Raw genomic sequence first — 20,732 nt, forward strand, 5'->3', positions numbered from 1 at the left:
TGTTCTGTGGACAGAGGACTTCAGTCTGCATGGCTACCAAGCTTTCATGGGCAGTAAAATCACATACTTAATTTCTTAACAAGAGACGAGGAAGAGAACATAAATTATCATCATGTTTGCTGCAGTAGGTGATATGTAATGATTTACAAAATATTTTAATATTAAAATACCATTCATGACTCTGTGAAGGTAATTTTTTATTTCAACGTTTGTAGAATATATTGAATAAAACATATTCTTGTGTATTTGTGACTTGCTAAAGTCTTGAGGAGATCCCTAAAATTTAAATTACTTGTTATTTTTCATGAATTCCTGGGATATTTTGGGCTGACTGGTCACTTGGCTGAGGAACTCTGACCTTTTGTAATGGTGGAAAATGGAGGTAATTCCTGCTTAGGAAAAGCACAACTGGCTATCCTGCTTAGGATAGGCACAAAGCTGTCCAGTGCAGTCCCTAAAGCTGTCATACTTCAGTGAAGAGGCGAGTCTTCAAGGCCAGAAGATGTTCAGCTTAAGTGTTTTTCAATCTTTGGTGATGAGAGCACTTTATACAGTCCCATTGGAACATGGAATTTTGTGTATGGAGAGTATATAGAATCATAGAGTAGTTTGGGTTGGAAGTGACCTTTTAAAGGTCATCTAGTCCAATCCCCCTGCAAGAAGTAGGGACATCTCCAACTAGATCAGGCTAGGGGCATCAATCACCTCTCTGGGCAACCCGTTCCACTGTTCCACCACCCTCATTGCAAAAAATTTTTTCCTTATATCAAGTCTGAATCTACCTCCCTCTATTTTTAAAACCATTACCCCTTGTCTTATCACAACAGGCACTGCTAAAGAGATTCTCCCCATCTTTCTTATAAACTCCCTTGAGGTACTGGAAGGCTGCTGTAATGTCTCCCCAGAGCCTTCTCTTCTCTGGGTTGAACAGTCCCAACTCTCTCAGCCTGTCCTCATAGGAGAGGTGCTTCAGCCGTCTGATCATCTCCATGGCCCTCCTCTGGACTCTCTCTAACTGGTCCATGTCCTTATGTTGGGGCTTCCAGAACTGGACACAGTACTCCAGGTGGGGTCTCACCAGGGCAGAGCAGAAGGGCAGAATCAGCTTCCTCAACCTGCTGGTCACGCTGCTTCTGATGCAGCCCAGGATGTGGTTGGCTTTCTGGGCTGCAAGTGCACATTGCCGGCTCGTGATGAGCTTCTGGTCCACTAGTACCTCCAAGTTCTCAGGTTTAGTTGATTCCTAGGTATAAAGGAGCATTATTATTCTTTTCTTTATTCCTTACATGTTATGGGAGTGAACAAAGCCCATTGTAGTTTTAAATCATAATCAACCTCTTGAAGAATTATGATAAAAAGTCTTTATATTTTAGTACTTTAAAAAAAAATTGAGTTAGTATGGCTTATGGTCTGTCAAGCCATAGCTTCAGGAACAGTTTATTCTAGCAGAGGTCAGTTTGTGCAGCTTTGCAGTCAGGAAACTGATCTGCTTGAAAATGCAGCTGACAAAATGGAAAGATGACTTGATTCCTACGTAGGTACCCCACAGGGCTGTACTGTCAGCATGACTACAGGGGCAGAGTGGATGGCCAGGAGTTGAATGGGGAAAGATGAGACTGTCTCTTCTAGTACCATCAGGAGATAGTGTCTGATTATGGTATTTTTTATTAAAAAAAAAAACCAAAAAAACAAAAAACCAAAACCAAACAAAACCGAACTAACCAGCAGAACAGCTTTGTAGTTGGTCAATCAGTACATATATTGCTTTAAAAATAACTAATACATTGTTGCTTCTATTTAGCTTGTTTAGAGCTTTGTAAACAGAACATTTGTTCTTAGGTGACAGAACTCATCACTTACTCATAAATTGTATTTTGTTGTTTTGCTATTTTAACTTCAAATAAGTACTAGTCTACATTAACAGTTACTCTCGATTAAGTGGCTGTGTAGATATTGTGCAAATTGCTGTGATTCGTTACAATCAGTGGAGCTATTACAGTAAGGTGATACAATTCAATGCAATCACTGAAGACTGGACTCTGTGTGATAGAACTGTACTGAAAACTTTCATTGGCTTCTCTGGGACTTCCTTTTTTATTGTTACAGGCTCTGACACTGTGCAGTGTTGGCCATGTTCATTTTCCCAGTGTCTTTGAAAAAAAAAATTATAGAGTGCACTAAGATGTTCTTAGATTTTTTGTTACTGAATTTTATATGAGTGCAATTGCACTATCATTGGTTTTAGTTTTAATAATTATTACATCACACATCCCCTCCTCCAACCTTTTATGCAGATCAATCTATAATGGATGTTTTGAAGCATAAATGTTTTCTAGAAGAGTTATTATTTTGGACAATAAAATATGAGTTTCCACAGAAGATGGTGACTTTCTTACTCAACATGCTGCCAGATCAAGATTATAAGGTACTTGCCTTACTTCATTCAGACTTAAATGTCTTTTCTTATTCGCTTACTTAGCATGTATTATGCCTTGCATGAGACTACTTATGTTTATATTTGGATAATAAGTAAACAATGCAGGTCTTTTAATTGTTTTAAGTATCTTGTTAGAAGGTCTAAAGTGTATATAATATTTGGAGACGTGCACAAAACAAGATGGATAATTCTCAAGCAGCAGTATTAATTTTGTTCTCCTGGTTTATTTTTTTCCTTTTTGGCTGTTAGTGCATATTTGCATGTGTTAGATTTTGTTTTGGTTTATTTTACTTTATAAATTGGGTTTTTATCAGTTAAAAGATGTGGATCAGCACTGAATGATTCTGTAGTGTAGTATGACTGGTAAACAACTGTGGTGACTTCATTCCTGTTGCAACTGTTGTAGTAGGCAGTGGTTTCTCCGTATCAGCCATTGCAGTGTGAGTGTTCTTACTGCAGCTGTGCCCTCGGTGGTTTTTGTCAGCCTTCCAAGTGCTTCTGTACAGAGTTTTGCAGTTGTCTGTACCAAGTGTCTCCTGGCCTGGAGTCATGGAGACTGGATGTCATCTTCCTGTTTTAAATCTTGGTGCGCAGCCAGGTTTGGTTGTTTGCTCTACGTGTTCCCAAGACCTAGTAGACATAGCAATGGAGCTTAACATTTTGCTCTGATCATGTCATACCTTTGAGCCATGCAAATATTTTGGACCTTCTCCGTCCCTGCTGGGAGACAAAGATGAAGAAATCCTGAAGTCCAGGCCTGCAGATTTCTTGAAAAATGTCTGTTTATAATGGGACAGCCCTGTATTCGTGCTCCCTTAAAGCCTGGCTGTATTGGAAGCTAAGGAGATGAAGATAACTTGCAAGGAAGAAAAAGATAAAATATGGGCCTTCAGCAATACTCTGTCCGTGTCAAGGCAGCATTTTGATTTGGGATGCCAGCATAGATTCATCTTGGCCTCAGATTCAGCTAATACATGAGGAGACGTGAGGACTTCTTAACTGATGATCCCTCTCCACGAAGCTTGAATTCTTGATATTTGGAGGTCGATGGGGACATCCCGTTCTCCTCATCCACTGTGAGCTAAACCCCTGCCTGTAAAAATGCCCAGCTGCTAGCAGTATGCAGAGGAATCTGGTAAGTTTTGCTATGTTTATCTTTTTACTATACTTTGAAATAACACCAACTTTTAATCATCATGGGGTCTTTTTTTCCTTTGACAACAAGCCTTCAGTGGTTTTCTTTGTTGTCTTCATGATCTTTCTTCATCATGTACTCAGAATGGAGACCATGGTATATTTGGTTTCTCTGCTGGCTGCCATCTTTATTTGGAAATAGTCCCATCTTCCACCTACCAACACTGCATGTTCAATAAAAAAAGATTATTTAAACATTCCTCTTTTTTTGTTGTTGCCAAATTCATGTTTTGTTTGATTAAACAATTAATTCCTATTTGCAAACTTTATTACTATCACAAATCCCAAGCATTTGTAATCTTTTAGAATCTGTGTTTATTTTAATTGCTGTGATTCTCTAAAATGTATTTTTCAGTAGTAAGGAAACTCAGAGCAGGAAATGCATCACACAGCAATACTAGGGAGGCAGTAACACTGTTTTTTCCCAAGGTGCTTGTGCTTTATTGCAAAACTATGTCCATGATGCATGAATTTTAAACATGTCTATGAGGATTGTGGGGAGTGGCTCTGCCTTTTACATTTGTACAGAAAGAACATACCATTTTGGAATGAATTAGAAGAATGTTTTATCTTTCAAGCTTCCATGTAGCTTTTATGAAGGAAAAGTTTGTTTGCTCTTTTATCACGTTGTATTCTCGATCAGTGGGAACACCTGTAGGGATATAAATTGTTCCAAGTGATCTCTCAGCTTTCTGCTACTTTCTCCCATCTACACCATATGTACTGTCTTATTTTCTTCTGTTTCTGCTATTGTAGAGTTTGAGTCTTCATGAGCTGATTTAGCTCATTAAATCAGCAGAATTCTGCTAGGCTGATTTTTCCAATAAACTGAGTGAGCTAACCAGACACAGAGCACAGAGCTGGCTTTCTGTGCATGCTCTGAATTCATTGAAATCTCTGACCTCCACCATAAACGTAGTAGACCTGACTGAATCTACCATGCCTTATGCAGCAATCAATGACCCACCAGCAATCTCTGTTGCACAGATTTATTTTTAAATAGGAAAACAAACTTCTCTTTTAGGATTCCCAGTATTGAAAAGAGATGTTGAAAGGGATGGGCTAAAACCCTGAGTTAAGTAGCTCTTCCCTCCCACCCCTCTTTTGCATATGAGAGAGACAGTGCAACAAACAGTGTGGTCTTTGCCTTACAGGATTTGTGCCTGAGGCGTTCCTTCCAGCACTCTCTGACATTTGAAGCTTGGAAGACTTACAAGTGAAGAAGAAGAAAACAGAAGAGAAATTTGCCGGAGCTTCCAAGAAATTAGAGGTGTTAAGGTGTGAACAAGGTTTCTGCAAGAGGAAAAAGAAAAGGCCAGAGAAATAGAACTGACCTTCATATGACCAAGAAGAAGGCAAAGAAGGGGTTGGCAATAAAAAGGAAGCTGATGGAAGAGCGTAAATCATCCAAGAGCAGAGCCTTGCTGAAATCTGGAATACTGGAAGTAGAGCAATGCAAAAGTATCTGGTAGAGATAATGAATCAACAGACATATTTATCAGAAATCATGTCCTTTTGTCAGGCACCTCCCACAGTGAACGTTGAGGCAGCTATTACAGGAATAGGACTTCACTAACCCCTGGATATGCTGTTTTACAAATTCTGTAGAGGAGTTTTTCTGTTGGGAACTTAATTTTAGCACAGCTTTCACCTGGCAGAACTATCTTTTTATTTGCATTGAAAACATAAACGTGGGAAATGTGAGTTCTAACTGAAACATGGGGTTGATATTAGGCTTCTAAAAGTTATGGAATTATTGAGTGGCCACCAAGAGGAAAGGCCAGATGCGAAAAATAACTTTTTGCGTAGTCCAGAGATTTAGAAGCTACATAAGGTCATAGAGAGTACATTGGTGAAGGTAATGAAATATACAGAAAACAATTCTGTCTTGGGAAGCCACTTGCAAATGGCTGGAAGCTGAGTAAGTATTTGGAAAGATGTGTTAGGTCAGTAACTGCATTCTTACTCCATTCTGCATTTTTCCTTATTAGTTGTGTACAGCTTTGACCACTCCAAGATAGGATACTGAGCTGGATGGAGAGATTTGACCTACTATGGCTGTTTTTATATATGGACTGCAGTTTACCACAGTATTTCAGCATTTTAACTTCTAAAAATTAGTTTAGTTTCTTCCTTTCAAAATTGGAAAGGGTTGTATTTAACTTCCAAGTGAATATAGGAGTAAAGCTTATGTCTTTTGAAGTGTATCACAGAGTCTCTATCATTGTACTATAGTGACAGCGAAACTACAGTACTTTCAGAAATGCGTTATTGTATGAGTGAGGCACAAAAAGTTTAGATGCGTACTGATTTAAAATAAGTTAAAAAATCCAAAATTTGTCCTTAGGGGAGAACCATGTTTTTGCAATCAACTTGAATTGAGAGTGCTGTATAAAACAAGTAAGACATGGTTCCTAAATCACAGAACTTGAGAATCCTATTTAAACATAATACACTGTGAAGAAGCAATATATCAATAAAGTATACTTTTTTACTAGCAGCATTAATATACTAAGTTCTTAAAATATCAGGTGTGTCATTTGTGTCTGAGGCTTAACATTAATAGTGTAAACATCTTGATGTTTGTTATAAGTGTTATTGCCAGTGGCTGAAGTTGTATCAAGCATTAATGTAAAGGAAATTGTATGATAGGTTGTTCTGCCTTCTGGAATACCAGAATGATCTTGTATTAACTGTGTGCAAGTATTGCGAAAATGTTGTTCCAAAACAGCTGTAGCTGAAAACAATTACCATTGTGCTGATCGCCGTACGTAGGAGACACTTTCAATCATTATACAGGTTTCCATCATTGTAGACCAGCTAAAGGAAGGCAAGTTAAGCAGTGTTGTAGTTTTTCCTGCAGTGACATCCTCATCTCCACCCTGCTCTGTTTTTTTTTTGCATGATGAACTTTATTTTTGAGGATATTTTCTGGAAGAAGCAGTCTTTGTGCACAGCAGCAGCGTTATAGCATCATGATATTTTAAAAAATATTTTATAACTAAGAATAACATGGTAGTGCTATAATAAAACTATAGAAGCGCTGAGTCTGAGGCAGGTAAAATGAAGTAAGGATTTGTATACAGTCTCGTGAAAACACAGCTGCCTGAGCATGGTTTTAAAATGTCTAATTTTGTGCTTATGAAAGGCTAGTACTTCCAGAAGGAATAGACAGGAGATTTTAGACTTTGAGCTGAAAATTTCCATCAGTACACAGCTTGTATTATCTCTTCTTATTAAGCCAAGCAAGTCCAGATGGTGTTAATTCAGAACTTAAAGTACTAAGTGAGAAGTGATTTCAAAGCTAGCAGATACACACACATGTATATGCAACGCAAAAGATCGGTTTACAATGCAATTTGAGGCTAATGGAGTGGGACAAGAAATTGTGCTAAGATTTATATGTATACATATTGATACCTTTAAATATCAGTCTGGTTTTAAAAAAAACAAACAGTTGAAGAATAGCAAAGCTTGCTGATGATTTTAATTGTTAAGAAGACAGCACTAAAAGTTTATTAAAAAAATATAGGATGTTATGATAGCAGATGACATTCAGTGTTGAAATGTCATTCTTGACAGATGAATGAAAACCTTACTCCATGGGTAGGTGAGTGCAGGTGATAAGTAACGACAGCTTTGTCGGGCACTGCTAATCTCACTGTTCATAGTGTGTCATTTTAGGACGTTAGTCCCTGTTTTAGGATGTAAAAAATTTAGGATAAATTAGTTACTAGAACTTTGCTGCTTTCAGAGGTATACTGTGACCTTAATTCCTTGTTTCAACATTTCTGGGATTTATTTTTTTTTTAGTGTGGAAAGTATAGAATGAGAGGATTAGATTTTGGGATAAGGTAATAAAATTGGAGGCATAAATTACTCCTATCTATAGGTCTTTTCATGGGGACTGTTTCTGAAAACTAGATATAGGACACTTAGAACATCAGTTTTGGTTTGTCATGGCAACTGGTGTTTCCCAGGATATGTTGTTTGTACTTTTGTAATGGAATATTGTGTAATGAAAGAAAGCTGAACTTTTTGTATGGTGCTTGGTAACATCAACATTTCTTTATAATTTGCAGATTGCTTTTACAAAAACTTTTGTTCAGCATTATGCTTTTATTATGAAAACACTGAAGAAAAGCCATGAATCAGACACAATGTCTAATAGAATTGTGCATATCAGTGTTCAGTTGTTCAGCAATGAAGAACTAGCACGCCAAGTAACAGAGGAATGTCAGCTGCTGGATATTATGGTCACTGTTCTGTTATATATGATGGAAAGTTGCCTTATTAAAAGTGAATTGCAAGGTAGGTTGATTTGTTTGTTTATTTGTTTCATGGATAATAAATGGATTATATAAGAAATTTAATCTCTTTGGTAGTCAATCCACCCCCTAACCCCTTCCCAAAAGTGCACAGAATCTAGCAATATACGGTAGAGACTGAGTCTCAGTTTCCTAGAAATGTAAAGATAGTTATCAAGAGTGATACTGAGGTTTTATGCTTTGGTTTGTAGGGTTTTATTTTGTAGGAATGTTACATAGTTTAAAATACAGAGTATTATCCTGCAGGTGCTTCATTTGTTGGGTAAAGTGTATACACACTATTTGTGAAGCTTATTTGAATGAGAAATTATATATGCAAATTGAGACCTTTATTAATATAAAAATATTTTTAGAGTATTTCACAAGTATTTGAAGTATTTAAAATAGTTTTAATTTTTTTTCACCTGTGATTGCCTTAAAACTTGATATAATTAGAGGAGAATTATTTAATACTTTGTAAAAATAATCATTTCATCAAGCTTTTGGTTGACAGAATGGCAATTTGAATTTGAACTAGTGTACACTGTGTATCTTTTCTAGTGAAAAGAGCTGTCCTATTTCTTCCCTCCTTGTTTTACCTGTCCTTATGTGAAAATGGTGGCACAATGAATCTTGCTGACTTCTGTTTTTTTACGCTTTCGTGTACCTAATAGAACGCTCAGTCCTCTTTATTCTAGTTTGAATTTGAAAATACTCTCTAGATAGGCTGAGTGCTGCTGCCAAATAAGTACCATCAACTTCTGCATGAAACTGTAATTTTTCTTATCTGAAGTATGTTTTGTCTTCGAGTCCACTCTGTACAGCCTGATACGGAATGACTGTACTGAAATGGGAAATCCTCAGTCACCTAGCTATGAAGAGTGCCCTCATTCAGCTGCACTTCAACGTGAGACTACATAGATTGCTTTACAGTATTCAAAGGAAAATGTTGAATCTGTAACAGTTTGTATGTCAAGTGACTTGTGCTAAACTAATGCTATATTGGTGGAATGTAGTTTAAAACCACTTCTAAGCGTTTTCTGAATGTTACTTATTGGTCATTATGGGATGTTGGTAGCATGGTGGTAAGGTTCTGTAATGGATCAGAATTTGCAGCCAAACATAAAAAGGCATTAGACATTCTCTGAAGAAACCTCCTGGTAATTAATTATGTAAGCTGGAGTTGGTAAGCCAAGTAACACTGGATAAATTTGTGATACATCTGTGAGAAAAGACTTACCCCTGGAACAGTTATCCAAAGACATGAAGTTACCTGTTTCCTTCCCCCAGCACCAGTGATTTGTCTTAGCTAAGATTCCATCATGGAATTGATCTGATGCTTCTCAATTTTTTCATGACAGGTACTCCTCATTGCTTTATATATGAGGATTTGTACTGTAAACTGACAGAAAAATTCTAATAAGATATTTTGTTGGGTTTTTTCCCTCTCATATTCTTACTGACCTTCTTTTGCAGTTTTATGGGCTTGTAGCTTGTGTTCAGTTCAGGATACCTCTTCCAATGCTGGAAATAGTGAGAAGTTTTGTTAGAAGTCTGTGCTGGTGAGATAAATTGAAAGAATTCTGTTTGTGCAGCTAGTGCAAATAAGTAGGTCATTTAGTATCTGAAGGAGACAAAGTTTACAAATCCAGTCAATGGATAGATGGAGAGAACATGTTGGAGAGGAGCAATGAGAACATGGAGCAGGAATTGTGTATGCTAGGACACATTTAGTTTGCATTGCTGACAGATCTTCATTGTCTTTTGGATGGCTGACAACTTGCTAAAGTATACAGTTCATTAAGGGTATTTGTGGATGCCAAGTGACAAACTGTGTTCATGAGACAGAGTTGACCTAGGAGCTGTGCTGTTACCAACTTCAAACGTGTTAGTAGTTCAGCTTACCTCTCTCACACGTGGTGTGAAAGGATGAGGACGTGAAATACGGATGCAGGTGACAAAACTGGCTCCTTAGGAAGATTTATGCCCCTGTGCTCTTAGGGACTTTTTTCTTCTCTGTCAGCACTTTCCTCCTACTGAACTTCTCATAGGAGAAGAATTTATGCCTCAAGGAGGAAGTTTTAGTAATGGTTCATCCTTTTTTTAAAAACAAACAAACAAACAAATTCCTTACATTAACCCTGGCTTCTAGAGTAGTCTGAGTAAGAGGGAATGCTACTGCCGATTTGAAGTAACTCTGGATTTGTCTAATCTAGAATGGGACAGAGAATCAGCGGCGTGTAACTGTTGGCTCTTTGCAAAGTCCTTCAGCAGGTTCAGGCAGAGCCGACTGAGATGTTATCCCGTTCTTGGATAGGCTGTGTAAGCATGTGGGAACTAGGCAGCTGAGCAACAAGACCTAGTTTCCTTTCTTTGCAGATGCAGCAGATAACAAGAGGGAGATTAAAGAGTATTTGATCCACTGTGTCAGGGAAGTTTGAGAAGCTCCACAGAGCACTTCTGGCTTTCCTGCTCCTTCTAGGGCTTCAGTGTGATAGATAGGAGCCTGTCTTAAGAAATGAAGCTCTGTATTACCTTACAGTAACACCAAGGTATCTGTTCATAGTTGTGTGGAACTTAAGCAACGTATTTTTCAGGATGAAATCTGATTCATTTTTCTGACTGTGCTGTGTTCTTAGGAAGTAAAATTTGTCAAGATCAAAATATTCTATAACTTCCCAAGTTAGAAAACCTGTTGACATAACAAGCAAGAGAGTTGTTTTGTTTTGTTTTTTTTTTCAGGTACGAATAAACCAACAAAATAAACAACCTCAGAATAGAAAGAAAAAAAATATTTTTTTCAGTAATTACAATAAAGGAGAGGAAAAAAGTTTACGTAGATAGCACAGGGAACCACTCCAGATACAGTTGTGCCCCATCAGCTGGAGAGTGGAGTCTCTTAATAATAGTGTCTTTTTAGCTGTGGCTGTGCCGTACTGCTTAGGACCCTTTCACTGTGTGAAGTGTAACTACAAGGGCCCTTCAGTGCATTTGAACTGGACAAGAGCCATCCCCAAGGCTGATCATCAGATGCAAGATTCCCTTTCTTCTGTTCACTTGAAATAGAACAGCAACTGACAGATGGGTGCCGGAAGTTACTTCCTTCGGATTGTGAATCCAGGACCAATCTTGTTTCCATTCTGATCTTTCCAGGGATCCCTCTTACAAAAATCAAATAGAGGTTTATATGACAGCTGTTGAGGATGTACTTCTGTAATTGGTGGGGAGACTTCTATACCACACCACGACATCCCCTCTCCCTGCCCCGCCACCCTGATTTCTCCCCTTCTTCTGGGAACCTTCTCCTGCCCTAGTCTCAGGAAGACTTCATAAACCCTCTCTGTGTCCCAGATTCAGAGTGGAAATGCTCTTTTCTGCTCTGCTTCTCAGAGTCAACATGCCAATGTAGTTTTTGATCACCAGATTCCAGTTTGAATACTATAAGGTGGCTTGCTCACTGGAAGTGTGTCAAATTCAAAATAGATTTCAGATATTCATAATAGGAATTTTATTGTTTGGTCTTTAAATGCTTCTTGAGAGTACTCAAAAAAGGCGTAGCAGTGACGGCTTTACTAATGCACTGCTTTTCAAAGGTTGTGATACTGTTCAAAGTATGTGTAACCCCTACTGAGTGGGTTCTGTGTTCATGAGTCCACGGTGAGAAAACAGCCTCAGGTACCACAAAACAACCATTCTTCTTTTCTGCAGTTTCCTCTGTGTGAGCCTGACTGCAACATTACAGTAAATCCTAATTGTTATTTTTGCATTATCTTGTAACTTTATTTAAACACTGCAACAAGAAGGGGGAAAAAAGTATTACTTTTTCTTCTCTTTTTTTTTTTTTTTTTCTTTTTTAAATCTAGATGAAGAAAATAGTTTACATGTTGTGGTGAATTGTGGGGAAGCACTACTGAAGAATAATACTTACTGGCCCCTGGTTAGTGATTTTATAAACATACTTTCACACCAAAGTGTGGCAAAGAAATTTTTGGAAGATCATGGTCTTTTGATAACATGGATGAATTTTGTATCGTTCTTTCAAGGTATGTGACTTTCATAATCAGTACTAATATGAGATTTTAAGACAGCTTAATGTTGACAGTAGTGAAATCCTTACACTGCTGTGTGTAAACATTTAATTCATTAGTATTTTCCTAAGTCTGTATTCCTGGAAGGGAACAGTATATTCTAGAAAACAAGTAGATTTGAAAATGATCTAATGAATCTTTTGTCTTCTGTGGACTAGTCAAAGAGCAGTTGCATCACACTTGACTGAGATTCATGGTGGCAGATTCTCAGGTTGTACGTAAAGTAGAAATCACAACTTGTGCTAGAAGTGTTTTACTGGTGAAGTTCTCAATTTAAATATCAGGTAGATTAATATACTAAATCTGGATCTTTTTCTAAGTGTTACTATGAATAAACTTATTTTTTAAAAAAAATTTTAAAATTGTGAACTTTTCAAAACTGATACCTGTTCTGCCTAGAGAGAGGACCAGATATTTTTTGTCCAAATGTTCTCATTGACTAAGTGAGATTCAAAGTAGAAGGGCTGCTATCCATGTTAACGTCACCTGAACAGCAAGGACTGCAGTTACTAGCTGGTCTACAGCTGTTGTTCTTTTCTGATCTATTTATGTTCAAACTTTGATACCTGTTATCGTATATTTTATCCATTATTCTGCTGCTAGATAAGATAGTTACACTTTGTGTAATAGGTGTGTGAAGGCATAACACAAAAAATACTGCATTCCACTGAGCCCCAGTTAAATATTTCGTTGTATAACTCTGCTTAAATCTTTGAAGGTATGAATTTAAATAAACGAGAATTAAATGAGCACGTGGAGTTTGAATCACAGACATACTATGCTGCCTTTGCTGCTGAGCTGGAAGCCTGTGCCCAGCCAATGTGGGGTCTTCTCTCACACTGCAAAGTTAGGGTAAGACTAACATTTCTCTGTCATTACTCTTGGTTTTATTAATGACTTACTACAGAGTTTTTGAATCTGAAAAGTCTGTCTGTTTTGTGTTTGAAAAGACTTAGGTTTTTGCTGTCTTTGTCTCCCGAATATATAAAACAGTGATCAGCTCGAATTCTGTGTATAGTGAGTATAGAATTCATGCTTGTACCTAATTTATTGTCTCCAGAAGTGGGACTACAAGTTCAGGATGTGTACAGTCATTCCAAATGACTGTACATATGGAATAACTGCTAATCTGATGAAGAACTTGATGAATGACTCGAAGGCATTCTGCCTATGTTTGGTGGGAAAGGAGATACATAACTCCTCTTAATGGGATTGTAACGTTGACTGTGTCTGCAAGCAGACACTTCATTATGATCAAGGATGGAGTAGTTCATGGGTTTGTGGAGTTTTACAAACAACCTCAGGTGAAAGCCTCTTAGGTTCTGACATCTCATGTTCTACTAACTAAAGCAAAGAGTTGTTATTATTTGCTAGACTGTAAATTATATTAAGTTATAGTAAATATGGAACCCATTAGCTTATGTGAATACTTAATATTTGAAAAAACTTTGTGTTGTTTATTTTTAATGGAATAAATACTTAATCTTTGAAATTAGCTTATTAAGATACGTAATAGTGTCCATGAGACAGTACTACTTGAATTGAACTGTGCGCTGAAAGAATGTGTGCGAGCATACCGTAGTTTGAAAACAGTTTAAATCTGGCAGTTGCAAAAGACTTTCCATAGTTTAAGTTAGACTGATATATTATGAACATATCAATTTACCAGTCTAAATTGTCTTTTGAAAACTGAATTACAACTTCCGGCTTTTTGAAGTGTTCCTTTCTTCTTAGCATAGGGATGGGAAGGTCTGCTTTTTGTTTCAGGCCTGTATGATTCTTTGCTCCACCTGTTGGCTTGTCAGTCATGTTTTCACCCCTATGTTTGAACCCTTTGTTCATTCTCAATAAATCTGAAAATGGTATAGGAATTTCATAGTTTAATTGTACTTGTTTAGTGAAAACTGATGGGTGGGAATTGTTGCCAGCTCTTGGCGCACACAAGAGGGAAAACTAATGGAGCCTGGCCACCACAGAGGGTGGAACATCAGGATGGGAGTGTGGTTGCATTTCCTGATGAGAGAAGGTGCCTGCCTGAGCCAGTCGGTGCTTGCATAGCTTCTGGCTGGCTGAAACTCTGCTGGCTTTAGCTGGAGAAGTGTGTTATAGATATCCGAAGAGTGTAAGGCAGGTCTGGAATCTATGCTTAGGGGGAAGGGAAGATAAAAGGAAAAGTCTGTGAAGACATGAGGCTTTGTAAATTCTGCTGATCACAGAGCAATTTGGTTTAGCTCCCCTCCCGCCTTCTCTTCTTACACATCACTGCTTTGCTCTTGGAGGGCGATGTACAGCTTTAGTCTTGAAATACATGATTTACTCTGAAATGTATTGTAGTTTTAGGGCACTGTTACAGAGTTCTATCATAGAGTCATAACAAGATTTGCTTATTGTTAAAATCTGTGCAGTATTGTGTTATCATTGCATTTCAGGTGCATTGTGTTAGCCAACTGTAAGGACCTTTCAGTAGATACAACTTACAGGACATTAGCCATTTGTTTTGGTTGCATGGCAAATTTTTTTTTTTTTTTTTTTTTTTAATGCTTACATCTCTAAATTTTTGGTAAAATTAAATGGATAAATTAAACAACAGTAGGCACTAGGACCAGCTGACCATTCTGATGGTGCCTGAATTCTCACCATTGAAATGATCATCTTTTAGAGTAACAATGAAACTATCCTAATACATACTAATTTCCATATGATGAGAGCATAAATTATGCACTGTAAAAATATTCTTGAAATAGTAGTATTTATTTGTAGTAGGAAAACAGTGACACTAACTTAAAACTGTTTTGGCTCGTGTAATATGCTGGTTTCTCTTACTGCAGGAAACACAGAAATACACACGAAATGTTGTCAAATACTGCCTGGAAGCGCTGCAGGACTGGTTTGATGCTATCAACTTTGTAGATGAGGTAAATATCCAGTGAATTTAAGCAAAGTACTGTGAAAATCCAATTAAACTCCAAAGGTGATACACTCTTACCCCTCACCCTGACTCCCCTTAAATGAAATAATCATTCTAGGTACTGATTGAAAAAGAATTGCCTTGCTGAAATTATAGTTAGTAGTTGCAATGTTATGTCCTAGGATCTTTCATTTGTACAGTTTTGGTGATTTAGATTTGCTGGTGCTAGCTTAAGGTCTGAGAGTCATAAAAGCAGTGCCATTGATGTACTACTGTTCTGCTGAATGAAGAGCTGAAGGAATGGCAAAACAGAAGTTGTCTTCTGGTATGGTAGTGGGAAGCAGTTTTGCCACCTTAGCAAGCAATACTCTGCTGTGATTTTGTTTAGTGAGGGGGGGGCCTAAGGTGGTAGCTTCTGTAGGAAGCTGCTAGAAGTCGCTCCCCTTTGTTCAGTGGACTCGACCGGGCCTAGGGCGGACCTGCTGCTGGCCAAGGCCGAGCCAATTGGTAGCAGAATGCTCCGTGATAACGCTTATGCGATGACGTATTTAAGAAGGGGAAAACAGGAAGAAAAAAAAAAAAAAAAAAGAGAAGATGTGAAGAAGCTGAGCGGGGGCAGAGGCGCAGAGGGGGAGGCGCAGGCCTCGTGGGCCTTGCAGGCCTCACCCTCTGGCCTCTCACCAGGCAGCCGACTGGGCCCAACTCGGCCCAGCCTGGCTGCAAGAAGTGGAGAGGAGATGAGATGGATGATGTGAAGAGATCCTGAGAGGCATCTGCCAGCCTGTTGTGAAGAACTTTTCTTGTGAGAGGAGCTGCAGATGCCAAGATCAGTTCAGAAGGAGGGGGAGGAGTAATGCAGCTCCTGGCCAAGATTCCCCTGCAGCCTGTGGTGCTGCAGGGGACCATGGTGGAGCAGGTTGTCCCCCTGCAGCCCATGGACATCCACAGAGGAGCAGAGATCCATTTGGAGCCCCTGAAGGACCCCACATCGCGCGCGGTGGATGCCTGAAGGGGTCTGTGGCCCATGGAGGGCCCACTGGGGCAGCCATTCTGGAGAGACTGCACCCCGTGGAAGAGATGACCCACGTCAGAGCGGTTTCAGGAAGGACAGTGGTGTATGGGTGGGACCCCATGAAGGAGCAGGGGAGGAATGTGAGGAGTTCTTCCCCCGACCATGAAGCAGCAGCGTAAAACGTGTGATGAACTGACCACAACCCCCATTCCCTCTTCCCCCCTGTGCTGCTCGAGGTGGGGAAGGTAGTAGAGATAATGTTAAGTTCGGGAAAAGGGAGGGGTGGGGGGAGGTTATCTTGTTCTCTGTCTCATTATCCCGCTGTTTTTAGTAACGAATGAATAGTTTTCCCCAAGTCGAGTCTGTTTTGCCTGTAACGGTAACTTTAAGGATTTTCTCCCTGTACTTATCTCAAACCTTGAGCCGTTTTTCTTATATCATCTCCCCCTGTTTTCTCGGAGGATGAGGGGAGTGAGAGAGAGACTGCGTAGTCTGGTCCTGATCAGGGCTGAACTACGAAATACTCTCAATCAATTAAGTGTGTCATTAGCTACTCGTGGCTTGGTAAGGTATTAATTACATCTGTCTGAATAAGGGACATCTCTGAATCATTGGAAAGTGCAGGGAGATGAAGTAGTACTAGGTTAGTGGAAAGTAAGTCCATCAAATGAAGACGTGCAAGATACAGTTCTTGTGAGTAGGTTTGGGTTTTTACTGTACGCTATTAAAACATCTTTATTTTCCTTTCAGCCAGCTCCTAACCAAGTTACTTTTCATTTGCCACTACACCGTTACTTTGCCATGTTTTTAAGTAAGGTAAGCACGTGTTTTAGTTACACAGAAGATGGAAATTCCCTGTTGAGTATGATCATTCAGTACAGTGTGTGCTTGCTTTTGTTTCTAGGCTGTCAAATGCCAAGAATTAGATCTGGATACTATCTTGCCAGATCAGGAGATGCTGATGAAACTAATGATTCACCCACTTCAGATTCAGGTACAGGCAGACTTCTGACTTTGATGCAGATGTAGAGATATTCAACAGTTGCTGTCTGATTCTTGTAACCCTGATCATTTAAATATATTTGGAAGTATTTAACAGAGGGGAGTATGTCTTCATTGTGAAATATAAAAATAAGCAATATGTGACAGTAATAGCTAGAATACGCCAAGTAGTTAGGATAAACTTTTTTTTTCTTCTTTTTCCTACTTCCAAAATTAAATACGTGGCATTAGTTATCATTCTCTGAGATAATAATGTTTGCTACAGCACTTTCAAAAGGATAGGAAGAATCAACCCTTTGACCAACACGTGGAAGTGCATGTGTATGGTGTGTATGGAATAACTACCAATGGAGCACAACTTGAGAATAAATCTGAATCTGAAAATTTCACATTTTAAATTGAGAATGAGTTCAAGAATGGATGCACACTGCAACTTTTTTTTTTTTTTTAAAGTTTGTATTTATTTGTATGTAAGTGATAGTAGGCGGTATTTGTAATCACTGCTTTTATATCTAACTTCTTTTTAACCATGATTCCTTTGTCTTTGGAGTACTTCTTGAGATTTTAATAAATAAATAACTAAATAAATCACTTAATTGGCTTTGATTGCTTTTGTTGTCTGAAATATGTGCTCATATGAAAGTATGGTATCTGTTTCATAAACTTGCAGTAGTTCTTTTTCATCTCTCACTCCTGAGGAGGAGTAAATTAGTGTAAAAAACCTATACTTTTTATATAAAGGTGTAGTGTGTATCTATGTGTATACGTGATAGTATATTGATGGTCTGCTAATGTTGACCTGAACAGCTGAATATCCCTGCAATGTTTGTAACTTTTAGTTTTATTTTATTTTCCCTGAACAGGCAAGTCTTTCTGAAATTCACAGCAACATGTGGGTTAGAAACGGTCTACAAATTAAAGGACAAGCCATGACTTACGTGCAGTCTCATTTCTGCAATTCAATGATTGATCCTGACATTTATCTGCTGCAAGTAAGTTATGTTTTCTGAGAAGCCAAGCCAATGCTTATTTACAAACAAACTACTGAGTAAAATGAATTTTTTCTCTTTCCACAGGTTTGTGCCTCTAGGCTGGACCCAGATTACTTTATTTCATCCGTTTTTGAAAGGTAGGTTTAAAAGATGAATGCTCTTGTTCAAAGTTGTGCTAGCTGTCGACTAATTTATGCCATGTGAGAGAAGAGGTGTGTATGTGATACACACCTTCAGGGATACAACTCTGTCTGGCCAAAGCTAACACTTACCTAAGGGCTCTGCCTAAGGGCTCTTACCTAAGGGCTCTACCTCTGTCTCAAGGTATATCCTTGGTGTTATACAGGATTGGCTTTTGATTTACAGTGCAGTAGTGAAGCTTCACTACATTTGTTTGCTGAGCATCTTTAGGATTTTTAAAGTTTTACATATGTTCATATGCAAGCTTTCAGGATATACTAGCCTGAATAAGTAGATAAATATCCTGCAATAGTAAGAGACACAGAAAGGGTGTCAGGTTTTCTGGATAGAATAAAATCAGGGTTTGAAAACAGATTAATTTGCATTAGCTTTTTGTATGTTCATAAATGGAGGTTGTCTTCATGTATAGTAAATATCACTGTAGAATATTCCACAGATAGTTAAACAAACAAAAAAAAAAAACAAAAAAAAAACCAAAATAAAAATAAGAGAGTTTTCATGTATGTTTGCATATTGTTGCATTATATGCATTTCATTTTGGGTTGTTGTGAATGGTATCCTGAGTTTATCAGTACATTTCACCTTGGTGTTTTAATGTTGGAGAATAATGTTTCTGACTTTACTCTTTGCCGTGTAGATTTAAGGTGGTAGATCTGTTAACGATGGCATCACAGCATCAAAATACAGTTCTTGATTCGGAGCATGAGAGGTCCATGTTGGAAGGAGCCTTAACGTTTTTGGTCCTTCTGTTAAGTCTTCGTTTACATTTAGGTAAGAATCACTGCTTTAGGAATACTTGTATGTAAATAACATGCCTGTTAATTTATATTCAACATTTAGTAGCTACCATAAAGCTGATGGCCATATAGTAACTTAAGCATTCCACACTTTGTTTCATTGTTGCCAGTAACTGAATTTTAATCTTTTATGAGTTAGAAATGGATATCATACATAGAAATGGAGAAAAATTGCTTTAATGGAAGTGAGCGATTTGTGTATGTGATCACATGAAGATTCTGTATCTTTTTCAGAAAGATAAGAGTTTTAGTTCCTACCTGTCTTTTCTGACTTGTGCCTTTCATAACATTTGCGCCTGCCTACTCCTTTTTTTTTTTCCTGTATTTTCATAGCAGTGTATCATTACTGTTTGTATACAAACATCGTTAATGTTTGTATGAAGTTTAACTTGCGTTTAATGACAAAGTATGCTGAATGTGTGCTTTTTAAGTCATGCTATTTTAATTGCTTTTAAAATTTTTTTGTTCTAGGAATGACAGATGATGAGATCCTCAGAGCAGAGATGGTAGCCCAACTCTGTATGAATGACAGGACACACAGTTCATTATTGGATCTCATATCCTTGGAACATATTAACTAATGTGCATGAATGAGAATGACAGGTACCGGGATAGTAGTTGGATTTTGGAGTTTGAACAACGTGTTTTCAGCTTACCTAATTGTAACAAATTGTGTAAGGGTTATCGGCAAAGGCATTTGCTCCAGCTTTGGATTTTCTTGCAAAATTTGCAATACTTTGTAATAGTCCTAAATTAGTTTTGATACAAGATGCTAAACTGCTCTTTTTGATACTTTTTTTTTAACACTACAAAAGTCTTTTAGGCGTGAGGCAAAAAGTCTGTTTTCCAATGACGTTGTAGAAAGTCTAGCCAAGCGTCACCTTTATCTGGATTTGAGCCTTTGATTATTGCTAAATTTATGCCGGTATAAAAAGAAGTCACTCTATGCTATATTGACTTTTGCTGTCAGTAGCTGAAAATGCAAATAATAGCAATTCTGAATGCTACTTTGAAATTAGAGTGAAATGCATGTGTTACAGAGGTGTCTTATTAAAGAACAGCAAACTCTAGGAAGTATTTCTGTGCAGTGATATGGTTCATGTCCCTAAACAGCGGAGTGCAAATATGCAGGTTTTACTGCTATCGGTGTGTTAGGCTGTGTGGGTAAGTTAAATAGGTTGTGGTGATTGCCCAAAAGAGCTTGCAGTCCTGGGAAAAGCATTGAACAAAAATACTAGAAATTTATAAAGATAGGACAGGAGGAGATTGAGAGTTACAAATATGTAATAAGAATTATTAATTATTATGATACAACCTAGTAACTCACTTAAGTATGTAAAATAGGTGAATCACTTAAAAGGATCCACTTAGCTATGTAAAAATAAGTGAATCACTTATATCAACAATCACCACTAAGTAGAGGTTTCTTCGTTTGTAATTGCTACTTGTGTTTTGGGGTAATGTCAGTAGGTCGATTAAGTATCACTACCAACAATGAGAAATAGCCAATCTAAGATGGAGAACTACTACTTGTGTTTGTGGATCTCAAGCTATTTACTTGCTTTTTCTGCACTTAGCTGTAAATGCAAAGTATTCTTAAAGAAAGCGAAAGTGTTAGTAAATAAAGGTAAGTACAAAAACTTTATATACACTACGGATAGTTGTTTTTATTTCTCATTTAATACTTACCTCTTGAGTCAAGCATGTAGCAATTGGCTTGCGTTAGGAGTTTAACATCCTAGCTAGGAGACTTTGACTTCGGTAGTAGTTATTGTTCCATAGCAGCTGGAGCAT

At 37.9% G+C, this 20,732-nt stretch overlaps 1 protein-coding gene across 6 annotated transcripts in view; it reads left to right on the forward strand.

Moving 5' to 3' along the window:
- Positions 1–20,732, forward strand: part of UBR3 (ubiquitin protein ligase E3 component n-recognin 3) — a 115,233-nt gene that overhangs the window by 24,742 nt on the left and 69,759 nt on the right. For all 6 annotated transcript variants that reach the window (XM_086751540.1, XM_086751542.1, XM_086751543.1 and 3 more), the window contains 11 exons: positions 2,295–2,425; positions 7,714–7,942; positions 11,802–11,981; positions 12,745–12,878; positions 14,855–14,941; positions 16,697–16,762; positions 16,851–16,940; positions 17,812–17,940; positions 18,025–18,077; positions 18,779–18,912; positions 19,410–19,494. In XM_086751540.1, coding sequence (XP_086607666.1) covers positions 2,295–2,425; positions 7,714–7,942; positions 11,802–11,981; positions 12,745–12,878; positions 14,855–14,941; positions 16,697–16,762; positions 16,851–16,940; positions 17,812–17,940; positions 18,025–18,077; positions 18,779–18,912; positions 19,410–19,494 — 1,318 coding nt within the window. The remainder of the gene's footprint in view (positions 1–2,294; positions 2,426–7,713; positions 7,943–11,801; positions 11,982–12,744; positions 12,879–14,854; positions 14,942–16,696; positions 16,763–16,850; positions 16,941–17,811; positions 17,941–18,024; positions 18,078–18,778; positions 18,913–19,409; positions 19,495–20,732) is intronic.

Source organism: Chlamydotis macqueenii, chromosome 6, assembly GCF_036417535.1.
Source record: "Chlamydotis macqueenii isolate bChlMac1 chromosome 6, bChlMac1.mat, whole genome shotgun sequence".
In the NCBI taxonomy this organism is placed as follows: Eukaryota; Metazoa; Chordata; class Aves; order Otidiformes; family Otididae; genus Chlamydotis; species Chlamydotis macqueenii.